The 22,817-nt window shown below is 47.2% G+C and overlaps 1 protein-coding gene across 3 annotated transcripts in view; it reads left to right on the top strand.

Annotated features, from left to right (window-relative positions):
• Positions 1 to 5,129: 5,129 nt before the first annotated feature.
• Positions 5,130 to 22,817, top strand: part of LOC129841912 (potassium/sodium hyperpolarization-activated cyclic nucleotide-gated channel 4-like) — a 31,580-nt gene continuing 13,892 nt past the window's right edge. The window contains exons 1-5 of one of the 3 annotated variants that reach the window (XM_055910275.1): positions 5,130 to 6,237; positions 6,587 to 7,909; positions 19,595 to 19,801; positions 20,207 to 20,429; positions 20,738 to 20,899. In XM_055910275.1, coding sequence (XP_055766250.1) covers positions 7,236 to 7,909; positions 19,595 to 19,801; positions 20,207 to 20,429; positions 20,738 to 20,899 — 1,266 coding nt within the window. In that variant the 5' untranslated portion in view covers positions 5,130 to 6,237; positions 6,587 to 7,235. Of the gene's footprint in view, positions 7,910 to 19,594; positions 19,802 to 20,206; positions 20,430 to 20,737; positions 20,900 to 22,817 lie in introns of all 3 variants that reach the window. The other 2 variants (XM_055910274.1, XM_055910273.1) reach the window with 2 other exon arrangements.

Genomic DNA, 22,817 nt, shown 5'->3' with positions numbered 1-22,817 from the left:
CATGGTGTGACATCTGCCTCTCTCTCTCTGTCATTATGGAGGTCAGGCAGTGAATTATCAGGCAATTAACATGCAGTCCAACGAGCTACTATCTGCTAGTCCTCATTGCTAGGTTAGTTATATACGGTTATGACGATGACACACATAACCAATCAATTATGGAGATATCTATCAGACATCACTACATCTCCCCTTTTCTGAGAGAAATCCAAACTATACATCCTCTTTACCTAATACAAATATTCACCCTGTGGACCTTTTCAATACAAACTATTTGTATTTCAATAACATATATTTTTAGTAACATAGAAACATACGTTTCCTTTTTCTTTAACATCGACAATACACATAACTGTGTCAACTAGGACATGGGGGTAGACAGCCATTTGTCCACAGCAACATCAGGATCATTCTGCCCTGAAACAGTTGCTGTTCCTATACCTCTTTATTTTTTATTTTTTCTCAGGTGTCTCTGAACCTCAGCGGTAGTTTACCTCTCCACCTCTGGAGGTCATTCTCACCAGTTGTGGTGAGGCTGGCTGAGGTGGTGGACTGAGTGAGAGGATGGGAGTTGGATGGCTCACTGGTAGACTGGGTGACTCTTTTGTTGTTCTCTCTGGAGTAGGTGACTCTTTTGTTGTTCTCTCTGGAGTAGGTGACTCTTTTGTTGTTCTCTCTGGAGTAGGTGACTCTTTTGTTGTTCTCTCTGGAGTAGGTGACTCATTTGTTGTTCTCTCTGGAGTAGGTCCCTCTTTTGTTGTTCTCTCTGGAGTAGGTGACTCTTTTGTTCTCTCTGGAGTAGGTGACTCTGTTGTTGTTCTCTCTGGAGTAGGTGACTCTGTTGTTGTTCTCTCTGGAGTAGGTGACTCTGTTGTTGTTCTCTCTGGAGTAGGTGACTCTGTTGTTGTTCTCTCTGGAGTAGGTGACTCTTTTGTTGTTCTCTCTGGAGTAGTGACTCTGAAAAAGCCTGAAGGTGTGGCCTGTTTCTCTGAGCGATGGTGCCGCGTTCAGTTTCCACAACGTAGGATCTCGGCTCTGGAGATTTGCTGATGACAACTGCTGGTGTTTTCCATCCTTTCTCTCCATCCAGCTTGACTCTGACACTCTGTCCAGGGTGTAATTCCAGTAGGGGGCCTACTGTATGCCTCCTGTTATAGAAGAACTGGTAAGCTTGTTTGGCTTTCTGGTCCTTCTGTTTAACAGTGTTATGGCTGAAGCGTTTTGGTTGGAGTTTCCCATCCAGCACGGGGACCGTCGTCCGTATCTGACGTTCTGTCATGAGTTATGCTGGGCTTGCTCCTGTTGCGCTGATGGCTGTGGCTCGGTAGAACATCAGAGCCATGTGTGGGTCTGGTTGTTTAAGAATTTGATTAGCTGTCTGTACAGCTCTCTCCGCAGCTCCATTTGTCTGCAAAACATACTTCTTTATGAACTCCTTGAACACAGTGCAGACAAACTGAGTAGCGTTGTCGCTAACGAGCTCGGTAGGTATCCCACATCTTACAAAAATACCTTTGAGGCGGGTGATGACCTGCTGACTAGTGGTAGTGGGCAGGTGAGCTATTTCTATGTCCCTAGAATAGTAGTCCACCACTATATGGTATTTCTAATGTCCCTAGAATAGTAGTCCACCACTATGTGGTATTTCTATGTCCCTAGAATAGTAGTCACCAATATGTGGTATATCTGTGTCCCTGGATTAGTAGTCACCACTATTTGGTATTTCTATGTCCCTAGAATAGTAGTCCACCACTATATGGTATTTCTATGTCCCTAGATTAGTTGTCCACCACTATGTGGTATGTCCAATGTCCCTAGAATAGTAGAACACCACTATGTGGTATTTCTATGACCCTAGAATAGTAGTCACCACTATGTGGTATATCTATGACCCTAGAATAGTAGTCACCACTCTGTGGTATTTCTAATGTCTCTAGAATAGTAGTCTACCACCATGTGGTATTTCTATGTCCCAAGAATAGTAGTCCACCACTATGTGGTATTTCTATGGCCCTAGATTAGTTGTTCACCACTATGTGGTATTTCTAATGTCCCTAGAATAGTAGTCCACCACTCTGTGGTATTTCTAATGTCCCTAGAATAGTAGTCTACCACCATGTGGTATTTCTATGTCCCAATAATAGTAGTCCACCACTGTGGTATTTCTATGTCCCTAGAAAAGGAGTCCACCACTATGTGGTATGTCCAATGTCCCTAGAATAGTAGAACACCACTATGTGGTATTTCTATGTCCCTAGAATAGTAGTCACCACTATGTGGTATATCTATGACCCTAGAATAGTAGTCACCACCATGTGGTATTTATATGTCCCTAGAAAAGGAGTCCACCACTATGTGGTATTTCCAATGTCCCTATAATAGTAGAACACCACTATGTGGTATTTCTATGTCCCTAGAATAGTAGTCACCACTATGTGGTATTTCTATGTCCCTAGAATAGTAGTCACCACTATGTGGTATTTCTATGACCCTAGAATAGTAGTCCACCACTATATGGTATTTCTATGTCCCTAGAATAGTAGTCACCACTATGTGGTATTTCTATGTCCCTAGAATAGTAGTCACCACTATGTGGTATTTCTATGACCCTAGAATAGTAGTCCACCACTATATGGTATTTCTATGTCCCTAGAATAGTAGTCACCACTATGTGGTATTTCTATGTCCCTAGAATAGTAGTCACCGCTATGTGGTATTTCTATGACCCGAGAATAGTTGTTCACCACTATGTGGTATTTCTAATGTCCCTAGAATAGTAGTCCAGCACTATGTGGTATTTGTAATGTCCCTAGAATAGTATTTACCACTATGTGGTATTTCTTTGTCCCTAAAATAGTAGTCCACCACTATGTGGTATTTCTAATGTCCCTAAAATAGTAGTCCACCACCATGTGGTATTTCTATGTCCCTAGAACAGTCGTCCACCACTTTGGGGTATTTCTAATGTCCCTAGAATAGTAGTCACCACTCTGTGGTATTTCTAATGTCTCTAGAATAGTAGTCTACCACCATGTGGTGTTTCTATGTCCCAAGAATAGTAGTCCACCACTGTGGTATTTCTATGTCCCTAGAAAAGGAGTCCACCACTATGTGGTATTTCTAATGTCCCTAGAATAGTAGAACACCACTATATGGTATTTCTAATGTCCCTCGAATAGTCGTACACCACTATGTGGCATTTATATGTCCCTAGAATAGTAGTTCACCACTATGTGGTATTTCTATGTCCCTAGAATAGTAGTTCACCACTATGTGGTATTTATATGTCCCTAGAATAGTAGTTCACCACTATGTGGTATTTCTATGTCTCTAGAATAGTAGTTCACCACTATGTGGTATTTATATGTTCCTAGAATAGTAGTTCACCACTATGTGGTATTTATATGTCCCTAGAATAGTAGTTCACCACTATGTGGTACTTATATGTCCCTAGAATAGTAGTTCACCACTATGTGGTATTTATATGTCCCTAGAATAGTAGTCTACCACCATGTGGTATTTATATGTCCCTAGAATAGTAGTCCACCACTATGTGGTATTTCTATGTCCCTAGAATAGTAGTTCACCACTATGTGGTATTTATATGTCCCTAGAATAGTAGTCTACCACCATGTGGTATTTATATGTCCCTAGAATAGTAGTCCACCACTATGAGGTATTTCTTGCCCTCTAGCACACACAGGTCGGCTGCGATCTTCAGCCACAGACCCTTAGGTAAAGGTGTCATGACAAGTGGTTCTCTCTTTTGAGTTTGTTTGTTCTCTGTACAGAACCTGCATGACAGAACCTGCATGACATCACCCTTCTCGCGAAGTGGACACTGATCTACTCTGACTGGTGCACTATTTGTGTTGCCCTCTCCAGTGTCAAGTCTGGCTCCAGCTGTAGCTTCTGTGAAACATCACTGTACATAATACCAATCACAATCCTGTCCCTTATTTCTTCATCCTTTGTAGTTCCAAACTCGCAGTATTCAGCTCATACAGATTCCTCACAAAAGATTCCACTGTCTCTCCCCCTTTCTGAATGCGCTGTGGCACAAAATGTTAATTCCGCTTTTCAATCACCACATCATAGTCGAATTAATCATTAAAGTCATCAAAGGATAATGCATTGTAGACAATATCTGCATCTTTCCCCTTTGCATAAAGTTGTGAATTCACCTGCACCACACCAGTCTCCTTTCCAGTTTCAATGCCACTCAACTGGAAACCCTCTCCAGATAGGCCATGCTGAGGCTGCAACATATCAAACGGCTCTGGTGGGTTGAATTTGAACATTTTCCTCACTAATATCGGCGTGTGAGTTCTTTAATTCTGACACCATGTCATGATGGAGACCAGGCAGTGAATTATCCGGTTAGTTATGTTTACTAACTCTTAAATCAGACAATTAACATGCAGTCCACACAGCTACTATCTGCTAGTCCTCATTGCTAGGTTAGTCATATCCGGTTATGACGATGACACACATAACCAATCAATTATGGAGATATCTATCAGACATCACTACACACTTTCTCTCTCTCTCTCTCTCTGTCTCTGTCTCTCTCGCTCTGTCTCTCTCTCTCTGTCTCTCTCAATTCAATTCAATTTGCTTTATTCAATTCAATTTGCTTTATTGGCATGACGTAACAATGTACATATTGCCAAACCTTATTTTGGATATTTACAATATAAAAATGAGAATCAAAATTGTCAATGGGACAACAGTAACAACAATAACTAAGTGTCAAAATAACCATACATTCCACAATAACAATAAGCATACAGTAGAGTACATGTGCAGGTTGATTGGTTTGTCAGACACCGTCCCTCAATTTATGGCAGGCAGCAATGTAGTGCGCTGCCAACCCACAGCTCTCTGCATCTCTCTGTCTCTCTGTCTCTCTGTCTCTCTGTCTCTGTCTCTCTCAGGCTCTCTCTCTCTCTGTCTGTCTCTCTCTCTCTGCCTCTCTCTCTCTGTCTCTCTCTCTCGCTGTCTCTCTCTCCGTCTCTCTCTCTCTCTCTGTCTTTCTCTCTCTGTGACGCATTTATGTTCGGTGTGCATGGTCCCCATCCATCAAATCATGTTTTTATATTGTTTGAGAAAAAAATAATGAACTGCAATTAAGCCATTTCAGTTGCCAGTTATTACGGCAGTTGTCAGTCATATGCGGTGTGGAAATAGATAAGGCTTATCTCTGTCGCTGTGACTGGTGGAGATATTCGGTTTGACCGATGCCATTAGATGCTGAGTTTTCTGAGGTGCTTCAGCTGTGTCCTATATTGCACGGACTGAGATGACCCAGATCCGTGTGCACGGCGACTGCCCATAAACGAATTAACTGTCTCTCTTCTGTTTCTTATCTTCTCTCCCATGTCCCTTTTCTTCCACTCGCTCTGTTGCTCCTTAAGGGGAAATCCACTCAGAAATGGTCGTTAAGCATCATTTGAGGCATTTTGCATCATCACGAGGATGGTGCAAGTGAGAATTTGATTTTCGAAAGTCCTATATCTTGAAAATGTGATTTCTGACATGCAAAACACTTTGGGAATTTATCAACAGTGGACAAATATATTTTGGGTTGGATTTGTGCTTCAACGCACCTCTCTCTCTCTTTCTCTTTATTTCCCTCCCTCACGCAATTCCCACCCATACCTGTGTTGTGTGCCTCTTGCGCCGGCTGGGCGTGCAGCCTGGTGAAGGAAGGGTGATGGGGATGCGGCTGCCATGGTAACACGCCGATTAGATTCAGACCTTTGTGTGTATTTATTTATTTAATATTTCAGTTGCGTGCGTGCGTGCGTGCGTGCATGAGAGGTGACGGGCGTTATGGAAGTCAGCCTGCAATCGGAATCAGACTATTAAGACTGGTGTCGCGTTCATTTTGAGTTATGATTGGCCATAGAATTGCCTATTTAAATATTTGGCTATACCTTCTCAAGCTCAACAAGTTATTCCGGTTGGAACAGGACTTCATGGATATAATTCATTCAAGTGCACTTAATTTCCTTGCATGGTTTAATTCATCAAGATTCGTTAAAAACATGTAAATGAAACGAAGGTTTTGTTAATCGTAAATTAATAGGATGGGCTCCAAAGATGTCGCTGTAACGGTCCAAGGATGTCATTGGGACTGACTGGAGAAGTGGAAGAGGAGGGGAAACGCGTCTGAAATAGCAGAACATTTATCCGGGCGGATTTGGAGACGTCACATATTCTGCACTTGCTCAGGTTGTCTGTTCTGTTTGTGTGTTTCCGAACTGAATTCCGAAAATAACCCTAATGCTGACGCTAACAGCTTGTCTTGTTTTACGTGCCCGGACAAAGGGAATATTATCGGGTGTTAGGCGAGTGTGGACTACATTGGGGGTACGACCACTTGCATATGTACTCTTGCTTATTTTCGTGTCTTTGTGTGTGTATCTTTGTCTGTGTTTGAAAGCGTGTTTCAGTATAAATCAGTGCGTGGGTGAGTCAGACTTTGTGCAAGTGTCTGTCTGTGTGTGTCTCGTGCCCGTTTGTGTCCGTTAAAACAAACCGATCCGTGCTTATGAGGCTCACGTGTACTTATCATTCATAGGTAGCCAACCGCCCAAAACTACCACCTCTCATCCACTGTCAAGATGAACTCTTACAGAATACTACCATGTGTCGATGAGAGCAAGAGGGAGACATATCCTTGACAACCAGAGAGGGAGGGTCAAAGAGCGACCTGCGTCATTATCCCTGAGAGAGAGACCAGGAATCACGTGCCAATATGCCTGGTGTCGAAACGCTGAGGGCAGCAATAGAAAGGAGAAGGTGGGCCTCAGGCCAGGAGAAGAAGGGAGGATGGAGAGATCTCGATGAAGAAAAGCGAGCTGGGGAAATGAGAAGATAAGAGAAAGCACTGCCATCATAATTTTGGAGTGACAAATCTATTTGTGGCAAACTCCCAGAGGTGGGGCAAACTCCCAGAGGTGGGGCAAACTCCCAGAGGTGGGGTTAGGATGCACAGATCAGTGGAGAGGAGACAGATCACTACAAGCCATTGGAGATTATAAAAAGTTGAGGTCAACTATTTAATCACCACCTTTCTCTTTCCCCAGACAGTCTTAGGTAGTAGCCTTTTATTAGGCTCCTAGTTGAACATTGACAGGACATATTGTCCCATTTTGACAATCTGTTTCCAGAGTGAGAGTGACAGGTTATATTGATCTCCCTTTGCCCCCCTTCTCCCTGGTTAGGGGATGGATGGGGTGGCGGGAGGTGTTGGGCCCCCTGGCGGGAGTGAGGGTCGGCCGGGTCGTAGTGGAGGAGACTCTAAGAGGCGCAGTAAGGGCAGCCTGCCCTCCCCAGGGTATCGCCTCTCCCAGGCATCTCTGGAGGGTGACAGGTCAGGGGTCGAGGGGTCCGGTTCCGGAGGGGGGCGACGGCGCCTCTCCATCTTGAGTGCCACCCGAGACGGCCTCCCCTTCCATTCAGCGGGCACCCCGACCACCCCTGTCCCCCTGCCCCCTCCTCCAGCCCCCTTCTCCTCCGCCCAGCAGCGTTCTGTTGGCTTTTCCTCGTCACGCGCTGCCCTTGCCTCCACTTCCTCCTCCACCGGCACCGGAGTGGTCGTCGTAGCGTTGGGCCCGGAAACCACGACAACCACGGCTTGTAACACCGTGGCGGGCACACCGGAGATGGGGAGTCTGTCTGGGACGGGGGGCATGGGGGGGTTTGGGATGGGTCTGGACGGGGAGGACTACAGCTACTCCAACCAGTCCACCTTCATCCAGAGACAGTTTGGAGCCATGCTGCAGCCGGGGGTCAACAAGTTCAGCCTGCGCATGTTTGGGTCCCACAAGGCCGTGGCCATGGAGCAGGAGAGACTCAAATCAGCAGGGGAGTGGATCATACACCCCTACAGCGACTTCAGGTACGCACCATACACCCCTACAGCGACTTCAGGTACGCACCATACACCCCTACAGCGACTTCAGGTACGCACCATACACCCCTACAGCGACTTCAGGTACGCACCATACACCCCTACAGCGACTTCAGGTACGCACCATACACCCCTACAGCGACTTCAGGTACGCACCATACACCCCTACAGCGACTTCAGGTACGCACCATACACCCCTACAGCGACTTCAGGTACGCACCATACACCCCTACAGCGACTTCAGGTACGCACCATACACCCCTACAGCGACTTCAGGTACGCACCATACACCCCTACAGCGACTTCAGGTGCGCACCATACACCCCTACAGCGACTTCAGGTACGCACCATACACCCCTACAGCGACTTCAGGTACGCACCATACACCCCTACAGCGACTTCAGGTACGCACCATACACCCCTACAGCGACTTCAGGTACGCACCATACACCCCGACAGCGACTTCAGGTACGCATCATACACCCTTACAGCCCTAGGGAATGGAAAATATCATGCACTCTGACAGCCACTTCAGGTCCACACAGACCATACAGCCTTGCCAGGGGGGAGGGAGAGGGTGGGGGGGAGAGGCAGAGTGAGGGAGGGGAGAAGGAGTCTGGGTGTCTTTGGGTGGGAGAGAGACGAGGTGAAAGACACAGTGGGGCCATGACCCAGAGGGAGAATATGTCCATCCTCCTTCAGGTAAGAAAGAGAGGGAAGGAAGGAAGAGAGAAGAAGAAGAAAAGAGAGGAGTGATCAGGAGATGGAGAATAGAGGGGATGGATGGATGGATAAAGGGATGGTCAGAGGGAGAGAGAGATGTGTTGAGGATATATAAGACAGTGGAGGGAACAGGTCAGACAGAGTGTGGGTGAAACACCCTTACAGCAACGTCACTTCAGTAACCACAACACTATGAATAGAGGAAGAGAAGAGGGAGGGAGGGATGGAAAGAGAGAGGGGGGGAGAAAGAGGTGTGAAAGACAGGGCAGCATAGAGGGAGAGCATGTCACCCCTATCAAATATCATGTAGGCTACTCCATTCCATCCATATCAATGAATAAAGGCTGTGTCTTCATTTGACCTCTATAGCCTCATCTCCTTGAGTCCTTTCCTTTCCCTCATAACCACTGAAGAGATTTGACGAGGTTCCACAGTTTATCAAGTCTTTCAGACCAGTGAAGGAGAGGCTAAGAAGGGGAAGCTAATGGGATGTACCCTGAGAGGAAAGACAGGGAGAGATGAGACGGAATATGTAGGCTGGCTGGTGGTGAGCTGATGATGAAGCTGGGGAACATCCTTCAACGTCCTTGTTACTAAGTTAGTAGAAGCTCCTTAGAATAGAGAGAGAAAGAGAGGATTTGTGAATAGAGGGAGAATTGAAGGAAGGTAAACAGAGGAAGGGGGAGAGAGGGAGGGGGAAAGACAGGGAGAGGGAGGGTAGAGAGGGAGGGGGAAAGACAGAGAGGGGAGAGAAGGAGGAGAGAGGGAGGGTAGAGAGGGAGGGGGAAAGACAGAGAGGGGAGAGAAGGATGAGAGAGGGAGGGGGAAAGACAGAGAGGGGAGAGAAGGAGGGGAGAGGGAGGGTAGAGAGGGAGGGGGAAAGACAGAGAGGGGGGAGAGGGAGGGTAGAGAGGGAGGGGGAAAGACAGAGAGGGGAGAGAAGGAGGGGAAGAGAGGGAGGGGGGCGTAAGGGAGAGGAAGGGAGAGAGAGAGAGAGGGAGGGTGAGGGAGGGGAGAGAAAGGGAGAGGGAGGGAGATACTTTCTTAGAATGTGCTGTGTCCTGTCTAGCTTCTTTTTACTGTAGTTTTGTAGCCCTTTCCTGCAGTCAAATGACCTAGTGGCTTCACAGGTGGAATGAAAGTATTTTTCATACTTTTATAAGTAATAAACATTATTTTTTTAAAGCCGCTGAAAATCTGATGTTTCTATGTCAAACAGTTTTGTTATATTTCAGTCTTCTGTGATGTATATAAAGTGTAATATTGGGATGCAAACTCAAAATGGAATACATTTTAACTCTATATCTGACATAGTACAGGGTCTTCTTTTTTTAAGCCCATGACCATGTGTGTGAGGTGTGTATTTTAGTTTCAAAGTAGATTTGTTTGACTATCAAGAAACACTCTGTGTGACCCAGATTTAGCCCACTGCAGTAGGTTAGTTGAACCAATCTGATAGAGGATATAATGAGACATGATGTGTTACACACACTCACAACACACACACACACACATGCACAACACACACACCACACGCACACACTGTGTGTTCTCTGTGTGAAATATCTGTGATGTAAGTTGTCACTGTGCTTGCCCATAAAAATCAATCACGCATAAGCCCTGTTTATACCTGCCGCTAACATGCGTCCTTTGTCCTGATCTTGACCTGGTCTTTCAACTGTGTCTAAAAATGTGTCTAAAATGTGGGCATAATAAGAATATGGACAAGTTCAGGACAAAGCAGGCATGTTAGCACTCGACTAACCTGTACCCCTGCACACTGACTCGGTACCCCCTGTATATTGCCTCGTTATTGTTCTTTTATTGTGTTACTTTTTATTTTTTACTTTAGTTTATTTAGTAAGTATTTTCTTAACTCTATTTCTTGAACTGCATTGTTGGTTAAGAGCTTGTAAGTAAGCATTTCACGGTAAGGGCTACACCTGTTGTATTCAGCGCATGCGACAAATACAATTTGATTTGATTTGATATAGACAGGGTTTTAGATGGAGGCCTGCTGGCCTGGCCCTGTGTGTGTGGTCTTGTGAGTGAACCCACCACAACACCCCTGCTGGCTACTTACTGACAGTGTTTTAGAATCACAAATCTTTCTAGAGAAAACCGTCACATTGACAGTCCTTAGAATGAGGTGAGGTGATCCTTAAAATGAAATGTCTTTAACTTCAGGCGTTGGATGTCTGTGAACATTTCATCATGTTGAAATCACTTCAGGGAATTAGATGGGGAAACATGTTGAAAACTCAGAGTGGTGCAGCAGTCTAGGGCACTGCATCTCAGTGCTAGAGGTGTCACCACAGACCCTGGTTCAATTCCAGGCTGTATCACAACCGGCCGTGATTGGGAGTCCCATAGGGCCGTGCACAATTGGCAGAGTAGTAATCTCCAGACAGGCCTCAGAAACAATGGATTACTTGATCTCCTGGCCCACTTTGGTTCTGCCAGCCTCAATCGAATGCACACACACACACACACGAACACGAACACACACACATACGAACACGAACACACATTCTCTTTTTTTTCTTTCTCATACTCTACAACTCAATGGAGATCAGTCTCAGCTATCCCTCTTCTGATTCCAGTCAGGTGATGGAGGGAGGGAGATGGAGGGATGAGGGAAGTACAGAGGAGAGGTTTAGAGAATTGGATATCCTCCCTTTGCACTTATTACTATTCACACATTCCATCACAATATGTAAATGACTGCATTATTCATTCTGTTATCCCAATTGAATATGCATAATATTCTAAATTATGCATGTAGTGTATTCATTATGCATAATTCAGGCATCTAATCTTTCAATTAGGTACCTGTAGATTGGATCTATGAATAGAGAAGGGAGAGCGACAGACTGATGAGGAGGGAACAATAGAGGGAACGAAAGACAGAGTTTAGTGGCAAAGCCCTAATGTGTGTCTTGTCCTGATGATGACCTTGGTCTCCGGAGGGGTGTGTGTGCGTGCGTATAAAGTCTATCTTTGTTGAGTCTGGTGATAAGCTCTCACACCCTTCACCTCATTAAGATAATACGAGTAGCCAAGACATAATGAGGAACAGAAAGAGAGGGGGAGAGAGCTGGAGAAAAATGTATTAAGAGAGACGTTAGAGGGAGAGAGACAAAGTTCCTTTGTCTGGAACATATATTAGATATGCATATATTTCAGGCCAATAAAGCTAAAATAATAATTGTGAGAATACAGTGAGGAAGGAGAAAGAGGGAAAAGAGAGAGGGGGGGAGGAGAAAGAGGGAAAAGAGAGAGAGGGGGGGAAGGAGAAAGAGGGAAAAGAGAGAGAGGGGGGGAAGGAGAAAGAGGGAAAAGAGAGAGAGGGGGGGAAGGAGAAAGAGGGAAAAGAGAGAGAGGGGGGGAAGGAGAAAGAGGGAAAAGAGAGAGAGGGGGGGAAGGAGAAAGAGGGAAAAGAGAGAGGGGGGGGGAGGAGAAAGAGGGTAAAGAGAGAGGGGGGGAAGGAGAAAGAGGGTAAAGAGAGAGGGGGGGAAGGAGAAAGAGGGTAAAGAGAGAGAGGGGGGGAGGAGAAAGAGGGTAAAGAGAGAGAGGGGGGAAGGAGAAAGAGGGTAAAGAGAGAGAGGGGGGAAGGAGAAAGAGGGGAAAGAGAGAGAGGGGGGGGAAAGAGGGGGGAAGGAGAAAGAGGGGGGGAGAAAGAGGGGGGAAGGAGAAAGAGGGTAAAGAGAGAGAGGGGGGAAGGAGAAAGAGGGGAAAGAGAGAGAGGGGGGAAGAAGAAAGAGGGTAAAGAGAGAGAGGGGGGAAGGAGAGAGAGGGGGGAAGGAGAGAGAGGGGGAAGGAGAAAGAGGGGAAAGAGAGAGGGAAAAGTAGATATGTCCCAGATGCTTTAGTTTTGTTTAAGAGAGAGAAGTTGGTATTTACTGCATCAGCTAAGATTAGGAAGATGAGATAAGACTAATTTGCATGTCAGAAATGTTCTGCTATTTCTTTAATAACCTGCATATACTTCAAGGTGTGGCTGAGCATGTCTCTGCATGTGTGTCTACCCATACACCAGAACCTTAGAACTTGACAAAATGTTATTTACAACTAACAGGAAAACAGTTAACTGAGACACAGGAAGGAAGTGACTTGAATTAACAGAGATGACTGCTTGGTTGGAGTCCAGTAGAGCAGAAATTCCATTCCAACTCCAGTCTGCTCATGAATAGAACACTGATGAGGATGTCAATGAGAATCTCACAATTCAGAATTGGAATTTCTATGACATTCATCTCCTGAAATAAATTGACTGGAACTCTGTTCAGAAAAACAGATCTGGAAACGTATTCATCCAGATTGGTTTATGTGGGTGTAACAGGATGAATACAGATTTAACTACTTTCTCTCACTATGCATCTGGTTCCCTTTTAGCTAACCACACCCAGCCATAGGGCATATGCACTTAGAAAACAAGGTGCTATCTAGAACCTAAAAGGGTTCTTCGGCTGTTACCATTGGAAAACCCTTTGAAGAACCCATTAGGGGTCCATGTAGAACCCTCTCTGTGGTTCTACATTGATCCCAAATGAGTTCTACCTGGAAACAAAAAGGGTTCTCCTATGGGGACAGCCAATTAACCTTTTGGTAACTTTTTTTCTAGTGTAGAACAGCCAGACTGCCTGGTCTGCAAGTACCCAGCACATATTGTACCACACAGCAACAATTCAGACACCCATTTATGAGCATCAAGTATTTTAATCTTTCCCCTGAAAAAATCCCTCCCATTCTTCCCTTCTCCAGACTTGACCTTTAAATGTTGTCATTTGTTTGTGGGCACAAAAATGTGCTGGTATCAGCTGTCACAAACCAGCTTGGACAAAGGAACCTAATGTGCAGAGACTTAATGAGGTTTGGTGATGTGATGTTCTCTGGAAGGTGTCTGTTCTTTAGTCTCTTTACACACACACACATAAACTCAGCAAAAAAATAAACGTCCTCTCACTGTCAACAACAGCGTTTATTTTCAGCAAACTTAACATATGTAAGTATTTGTATGAACATAACAAGATTCAACAACTGAGACAAACTGAACAAGTTCCACAGACATGTGACGGACAGAAATTGAATAATGTGTCCCTGAACAAAGGGGGTCAAAATCAAAAGTAACAGTCAGTATCTGGTGTGGCCACCAGCTGCATTAAGTACTGCAGTGCATCTCCTCCTCATGGACTGCACCAGATTTGCCAGTTCTTGCTGTGAGATGTTACCCCACTCTTCCACCAAGGCACCTACACGTTCCCGGACATTTCTGGGGGGAATGGCCTTAGCCCTCACCCTCTGATCCAACAGGTCCCAGACATGCTCAATGGGATTGAGATCCGGGCTCTTCGCTGGCCACGGCAGAACACTGACATTCCTGTCTTGCAGGAAATCACGCACAGAACGAGCAGTATGGCTGGTGGCATTGTCATGATGGAGGGTCATGTCAGGATGAGCCTGCAGGAAGGGTACCACATGAGGGAGAAGGATGTCTTCCCTGTAACACACAGCGTTGAGATTGCATGCAATGAGAACAAGCTCAGGCCGATGACGCTGTGACACATCGCCCCAGACCATGACTGACCCTCCACCTCGATCCCGCTCCAGACTGCAGGCTGTAACGCTCATTCCTTCGGCGATAAATGCGAATCCGACCATCACCCCTGGTGAGACAAAACCGCGACTCGTCAGTGAAGAGCACTTTTTGCAAGTCCTGTCTGGTCCAGTGACAGTGGGTTTGTGCCCATAGGCGACGTTGTTGCCGGTGATGTCTGGTGAGGACCTGCCTTACAACACGCCTACAAGCCCTCAGTCCAGCCTCTCTCAGCCTATTGCGGACAGTCTGAGCACTGATGGAGGGATTGTGCGTTCCTGGTGTAACTCGGTCAGTTGTTGCCATCCTGTACCTGTCCCGCAGGTGTGATGTTCAGATGTACCGATCCTGTGCAGGTGTTACACGTGGTCTGCCACTGCAAGGATGTCCTGTCTCCCTGTAGCGCAGTCTTGGGCATCTCACAGCACGGACATTGCAATTTATTGCCCTGGCCACATCTGCAGTCCTCATACCTCCTTGCAGCATGCCTAAGGCACGGTCATGCAGCTGAGCGGAGACCCTGGGTTTTTTTCAGAGTCAGTAGAAAGGCCTCTTTAGTGTCCTACGTTTTCATAACTGTGACCTTAATTGCCTACCGTCTGTAAGCTGTTAGTATCTTAACGACCGTTCCACAGGTGCATGTTCATGAATTGTTTATGGTTCATTGAACAAGCATGGGAAACAATGTTTAAACCCTTTACAATGAAAATGTGAAGTTATTTGGATTTTTACGAATTATCTTTGAAAGACAAGGTCCTGAAAAAGGATTGCTTCTTTTTTTACTGAGTTTATATATAGTGGCGGTTTCAGCGCCAAGATCTTTGTAAGGCAGGGTTTACACACACAAACACACACCACCAGTCCAAGGGAAGGGTTCCTCATATACACAACTCAAAACAAAGAGTAAATACTTCGTCACCAGTGGAAGATCCTCCAAATTTGGTCTTTGGGGTTCCATCCTTGTTGAAATCATCAGTTCCTTTCTTCCGGTAAACCTCCTTCTCCACCGTACACTCTGCCGCTCCAATAACCTCCTACTCGTTCACCTGCCGGGGTCAAAGGAAAGAAACAAGAAAGAAAACCCAGGGCGCGGTTAAGTAGAGGCCCTGATTGGTTTCAGCTGTCCGCAGTTTTGCTCTAATTACAACTGGAGACAGGTGTGGCTGTTCCGCTGCAGTCTAGAAGTTTCCCCTGAGCAGTCTATGCTCCTGCCTCTGGGGAATACTTCACATTGCTGTCCGTGGTCCTGCCTCTGGGGAATACTTCACATTGCTGTCCGTGCTCCTGCCTCTGGGGAATACTTCACATTGCTGTCCATGGTCCTGCCTCTGGGGAATACTTCACATTGCTGTCCACGGTCCTGCCTCTGGGGAATACTTCACATTGCTGTCCATGGTCCTGCCTCTGGGGAATACTTCACATTGCTGTCCATGGTCCTGCCTCTGGGGAATACTTCACATTGCTGTCCATGGCCCTGCCTTTGGGGAATACTTCACATTGCTGTCCATGGTCCTGCCTCTGGGGAATACTTCACATTGCTGTCCATGGTCCTGCCTCTGGGGAATACTTCACATTGCTGTCCATGGCCCTGCCTTTGGGGAATACTTCACATTGCTGTCCATGGTCCTGCCTCTGGGGGAATACTTCACATTGCTGTCCATGGTCCTGCCTCTGGGGAATACTTCACATTGCTGTCCATGGCCCTGCCTTTGGGGAATACTTCACATTGCTGTCCATGGTCCTGCCTCTGGGGAATACTTCACATTGTTGTCCATGGTCCTGCCTCTGGGGAATACTTCACATTGCTGTCCATGGTCCTGCCTCTGGGGGAATACTTCACATTGCTGTCCATGGTCCTGCCTCTGGGGGAATACTTCACATTGCTGTCCATGGTCCTGCCTCTGGGGAATACTTCACATTGCTGTCCGTGCTCCTGCCTCTGGGGGAATACTTCACATTGCTGTCCATGGTCCTGCCTCTGGGGGAATACTTCACATTGCTGTCCATGGTCCTGCCTCTGGGGAATACTTCACATTGCTGTCCATGCTCCTGCCTCTGGGGAATACTTCACATTGCTGTCCATGGTCTTACCCCTGGGGAAAACTTCACATTGCTGTCCGTGGTCCTACCCCTGGGGAAAACTTCACATTGCTGTCTGTGGTTCTGGCAGCCAGAAAACACAGAAATCTTGCAGACACATACCGTCCATTCACCACACAGCCCCTGAAACCGCTACAATATATATATATATGTGTCTCCCTCTCCTTCGGTCTGTCTGTCTGTCTGCTTTGTACATAATCTCAGGGCCTCACAGAGACAGATAATATGGTATTTTCTGTACTACTTGAATCTACTGAGGTTTAGCCAAACCTTCATTTATCTCTGTTAAAGACTACTGGCAGACAAGCCGGAGCAGTGTGTAGGGGGTGAGATAGTGGTGTCTTCTACCAGACTAGCTGGAGCAGTGTGTAGGGGGTGAGATAGTGGTGTCTTCTGCCAGACTAGTGGGAGCAGTGTGTAGGGGGTGAGATAGTGGTGTCTTCTGCCAGACTAGCGGGAGCAGTGTGTAGGGGGTGAGATAGTGGTGTCTTCTACCAGACTAGCGGGAGCAGTGTGTAGGGGGTGAAATAGTGGTGTCTTCTGCCAGACTAGCGGGAGCAGTGTGTAGGGGGTGAGATAGTGGTGTCTTCTGCCAGACTAGCTGGAGCAGTGTGTAGGGGGTGAGATAGTGGTGTCTTCTGCCAGACTAGCTGGAGCAGTGTGTAGGGGGTGAGATAGTAGTGTCTTCTGCCAGACTAGCGGGAGCAGTGTGTAGGGGGTGAGATAGTGGTGTCTTCTGCCAGACTAGCTGGAGCAGTGTGTAGGGGGTGAGATAGTGGTGTCTTCTGCCAGACTAGCTGGAGCAGTGTGTAGGGGGTGAGATAGTAGTGTCTTCTGCCAGACTAGCTGGAGCAGTGTGTAGGGGGTGAGATAGTGGTGTCTTCTGCCAGACTAGCGGGAGCAGTGTGTAGGGGGTGAGATAGTGGTGTCTTCTGCCAGACTAGCGGGAGCAGTGTGTAGGGGGTGAGATAGTGGTGTCTTCTGCCAGACTAGCTGGAGCAGTGTGTAGGGGGTGAGATAGTGGTGTCTTCTGCCAGACTAGCTGGAGCAGTGTGTAGGGGGTGAGATAGTAGTGTCTTCTGCCAGACTAGCGGGAGCAGTGTGTAGGGGGTGAGATAGTGGTGTCCTCTGCCAGACTAGCTGGAGCAGTGTGTAGGGGGTGAGATAGTGGTGTCTTCTGCCAGACTAGCCTGAGCAGTGTGTAGGGGGTGAGATAGTGGTGTCTTCTGCCAGACTAGCAGGAGCAGTGTGTAGGGGGTGAGATAGTAGTGTCTTCTGCCAGACTAGCGGGAGCAGTGTGTAGGGGGTGAGATAGTAGTGTCTTCTGCCAGACTAGCGGGAGCAGTGTGTAGGGGGTGAGATAGTGGTGTCTTCTGCCAGACTAGCTGGAGCAGTGTGTAGGGGGTGAGATAGTGGTGTCTTCTGCCAGACTAGCGGGAGCAGTGTGTAGGGGGTGAAATAGTGGTGTCTTCTGCCAGACTAGCGGGAGCAGTGTGTAGGGGGTGAAATAGTGGTGTCTTCTGCCAGACTAGCGGGAGCAGTGTGTAGGGGGTGAAATAGTGGTGTCTTCTGCCAGACTAGCAGGAGCAGTGTGTAGGGGGTGAGATAGTGGTGTCTTCTGCCAGACTAGCTGGAGCAGTGTGTAGGGGGTGAGATAGTGGTGTCTTCTGCCAGACTAGCTGGAGCAGTGTGTAGGGGGTGAGATAGTGGTGTCTTCTGCCAGACTAGCTGGAGCAGTGTGTAGGGGGTGAGATAGTAGTGTCTTCTGCCAGACTAGCTGGAGCAGTGTGTAGGGGGTGAGATAGTGGTGTCTTCTGCCAGACTAGCTGGAGCAGTGTGTAGGGGGTGAGATAGTGGTGTCTTCTGCCAGACTAGTGGGAGCAGTGTGTAGGGGGTGAGATAGTGGTGTCTTCTGCCAGACTAGCCTGAGCAGTGTGTAGGGGGTGAGATAGTGGTGTCTTCTACCAGACTAGCTGGAGCAGTGTGTAGGGGGTGAGATAGTGGTGTCTTCTGCCAGACTAGCTGGAGCAGTGTGTAGGGGGTGAGATAGTGGTGTCTTCTGCCAGACTAGCGGGAGCAGTGTGTAGGGGGTGAGATATTAGTGTCCTCTAGTGTGTGTGTTTACCACAGTGTGATGTGGACGTGATGTTATTCATTTGTTCCCTTCTAACTCATACCTCTATATTCCAAGGTCAGGATGACGTCATGATCGCCCACAGCAGTTGTCCAGAGTGTTTCTCTATTAATCCTTTTATTCAATATCACGGTTTTAAACCCACCGCTGGCTCTGGAACTAGACTGTCTGAGAGACGGGTGTGTGTGTGTGAGAGTTGTCATAGTTCATCTGGATCATTCCATTAATGATCCCAGAACTGGAGTCCCACAGAAAAAGAGAAAGAGAGGGGTGTGATATTTGGTGAAAAATATAGTACAGGGAATGAGTTGAATTGGGAAATGTCATTGGTATTGATGATAGGGAACCCCTCTCTCTCCCCCTCTCCCCTCCCCTCTCTCCTCTCCCAGGTTCTACTGGGATCTGATCATGTTGTGTTTGATGATAGGAAACCTCTCTCTCCCCCTCTCCCCTCCCCTCCTCTCCTCTTTTCTCCCAGGTTCTACTGGGATCTGATCATGTTGTGTTTGATGATAGGAAACCTCTCTCTCTCCCCCTCTCCCATCCTCTCCTCTCCCAGGTTCTACTGGGATCTGATCATGTTGTGTTTGATGATGGGGAACCGCCCTCTCCCCCCCCCTCCCCTCCCCTCCCCTCCCCTCCCAGGTTCTACTGGGATCTGATCATGTTGTGTTTGATGATGGGGAACCGCCCTCTCTCCCCCTCTCCCCTCCCCTCCCCTCCCCTCCTCTCCCAGGTTCTACTGGGATCTGATCATGTTGTGTTTGATGATGGGGAACCGCCCTCTCTCCCCCTCTCCCCTCCCCTCCCCTCCCCTCCCCTCCCCTCCCCTCCCCTCCCCTCCCCTCCCCTCCCCTCCCCTCCCCTCCCCTCCCAGGTTCTACTGGGATCTGATCATGTTGTGTTTGATGATGGGGAACCGCCCTCTCTCCCCCTCTCCCCTCCTCTCCTCTCCCAGGTTCTACTGGGATCTGATCATGTTGTGTTTGATGATGGGGAACCGCCCTCTCTCCCCCTCTCCCCTCCTCTCCTCTCCCAGGTTCTACTGGGATCTGATCATGTTGTGTTTGATGATGGGGAACCGCCCTCTCTCCCCCTCTCCCCTCCTCTCCTCTCCCAGGTTCTACTGGGATCTGATCATGTTGTGTCTGATGATGGGGAACCTGATCATTCTGCCAGTAGGAATCACCTTCTTTAAGGATGAGAACACTCCTCCCTGGATCATCTTCAACGTGGTCTCTGATACTCTCTTCCTGGTTGACCTGGTCCTCAACTTCAGGACCGGTATCGTCAAGGAGGACAGCACCGAGATACTGCTAGACCCCAAGTCAGTGTGTGTGCGTGTGTGTGTGTGTGTGTGTGTGTGTGTGTGTGTGTGTGTGTGTGTGTGTGTGTGTGTGTGTGTGTGTGTGTGTGTGTGTGTGTGTGTGTGTGTGTGTGTGTGTGTGTGTGTGTGAAGGTGACACAGAGCTGGAGGCAATGCTTCCCTATGTGATGTTCTTCCAGAATTGGAATAAATGGAGTTGTTTGTTATTTCTTCTGAAGTACCATAACTACTGGGGCCATAGGAATCAATGTTGGTCTATGCTATGCTAAGCTAACTGTGAGACCATATAAATATCAACTGTTGTTCTATGCAGTGCTAAGCTAACTGTGGATAGGAATAATACCAGAATGCTAAGCTAACTTGAGACCATAGAAATGACTTTTATATTATGCTATGCTACCACAGGGCTATCCGTCAGCGCTACCTAAAGAGCTGGTTTGCGGTGGACTTTGTGTCGTCCATCCCTGTGGACTACATCTTCCTGATGGTGGACTTGGAGGCCCGGCTGGACTCAGAGGTTTACAGGACGGCCAGGGCCCTCCGCATCGTACGCTTCACCAAGATCCTCAGCCTGCTACGCCTGCTGCGCCTGTCACGACTCATACGCTACATCCACCAGTGGGAGGAGGTGAGAGGCTGGGAAGATGGGGAGAGGAGGTAGAGAAAGAGGGGAGGGAGGGAAAGAGAGACTTACTACCACGGTCACAACTCACTGGTTACATCCTCCAGAGAGAGGTTAGAGGGCAGTCAGTGGAACATGCCAGAGAGGAGGGAGGGAGAGAGGGAGGTGAGAGGAGAGAGGCAGATGCTGAGAGGGGGAAAGGAGAGGTCAGCGTAGTATAGGGGAAAGAAAGACCGCTAGGGGGGCAACTATCATAAAAGGTGCCCGCGCAAGACGTCAATAAACTAAAGTGATGTCACACTCTCCCCCTCCAGATCTTCCATATGACCTATGACCTGGCCAGTGCCATGGTGAGGATAGTCAACCTGATAGGCATGATGCTGCTGCTGTGCCACTGGGACGGATGTCTACAGTTCCTGGTTCCCATGCTGCAGGACTTCCCCCTGGACTGCTGGGTCTCCAAGAATAACATGGTGGTGAGGTACACTCTGTCTGTCTGTCTGTCTGTCTGTCTGTCTGTCTGTCTGTCTGTCTCTCTTTGTCTGTCTGTCTTCCAGTCTGTCTGACTCTCTTTGTCTGTCTGTCTCTGTCTGTCTGTCTGTCTGTCTTCCAGTCTGTCTGACTCTCTTTGCCTGTCTGTCTGTCTGTCTGTCTGTCTGTCTGTCTGTCTGTCTGTCTGTCTGTCTGTCTGTCTGTCTGTCTGTCTGTCTGTCTGCTGGGTCTCCAAGAACAACAAGGTGGTGAGTTTGTTACATGGGTACTGAGACATGGAGAGAAATGTTGACCCGCTCACAAATGGAGATCTTTTACACCTGAGAAGAACTCAAAATCCACTTTTATTCTTGCTTTCACTAATCCTTTAAAAACACATCTTATATCCTTCTCATATCCCGTGTCTATCTTATGTTTCCTACTCAAAAAAATTGACATCTTAGCTTGTCCCAAAATAAAATTTAACAGTTGACATTTTCTTTTCTGTTGCTTACTATATTGAAACCCCAAAATAAAAACATTGTTATTGAAAATCTCACCTACAGCTCTAAACAAAGATTCCAGTATTTCCAATAGAGGTTTTATCCTCTCACACTCCATAAAACAGTGAAAAATGGTTTCTCTTATATTACAAAAAGGACATCCATCTCTAACATCTGAGTTAATGACAGATACAAAAGCATTAACTGCAATAATGCCATGTAAAACCCTCCATTGCATATCACCAGTACCCTTTTGTAACGGTGGTTTGTACAGTGCTCTCCATGCTGGCTTTACCTTGTCATCAATTCCCAATTTTACCCTCCATGGAGTGTCTTTTCTATTTTTCAATTTATCTTTATTTAACACCTTGACACACCCCCTATACAAGTCCTTCCCATTCACCTCATCCAAACCCACCTCCTCCAACCCTCTCAAATCCAACAATAAACCCTTTCTCTCTGACTCTGGGATATTTGGTGTAATCCCTAGTCTTGGAAATGCGACGTCTTCATCTTGTACCTTCTTCTCGTGGCTATTAAGCATACCCCACTCTTCCTCTGACAGAGCCTTCCTGCAGCTTCCCAGCATTTGTTCGACAATCCTTTCCGACCTCACCCCCAAATGTTCAGCCAACCGTCTTCCATCCATTAAGGCGGGCCCAGCCATGGCCATTAACTGTTTTAAGGTGATGATTTTGCCCTTCACCAAAATCCTGGAGAAATGTGGAACAGCTGCAGTTGTACAATCCAGTCTTGCCCCATACACCAGAGGTTCCTCCAACAACCAATGCACTGACTCCGCTGAAGTTCGTCTGGACACCTCCATTATGCTCCACACTCTGAGAAGACCTCTGTAAAACGGAGGTACTCCCTCCCTAGAAATCTGTCTACTATCAACCAGAAATAAAGCCTTCTTTAATCCTAATCCTCCAACCTTCTGTAATACAAGACCTGCCACCCCTCTCCACACCACCTTTTCCGGTCCATAAAGCAGCCTTTGAATAAACTGAAACCGGAAAGCAGCAGCTCTACTAGCAAGATGTACAAGACCTTGTCCCCCCTCCTCTTTTGATAAATATAAAATACTTTGTGGAACCCAATGATATTTATCCCAAAAGAAATCCACAATAATTGCCTGTATCTTAGCCAGAAGGCCAGATGGTGGTTCTAAAACTGACAACCGATGCCACAGTGCAGAGGCAATCACATTATTAACTATAATAGTGCACCCCCTATATGACATACGAGATAATAACCAACGCCATCTCCTCATCCTCCCTTCCACCATTTCAACCACCCCACTCCAATTTTTTTCCATAGTCCCCTCATCTCCTAGGTACACTCCAAGATACTTAAAACCTCCCTTACACCATTCTAGCCCCCTGGCAAAGCCATGATCCCTCCAGCCCATTTTCCAATC

The sequence above is a fragment of the Salvelinus fontinalis genome, unplaced genomic scaffold, assembly GCF_029448725.1.
Source record: "Salvelinus fontinalis isolate EN_2023a unplaced genomic scaffold, ASM2944872v1 scaffold_0002, whole genome shotgun sequence".
NCBI classification, from domain to species: domain Eukaryota; kingdom Metazoa; phylum Chordata; class Actinopteri; order Salmoniformes; family Salmonidae; genus Salvelinus; species Salvelinus fontinalis.
The sequence above is the reverse complement of the archived record's forward strand: the minus strand, read 5'-3'. Positions and strand labels throughout refer to the sequence as shown.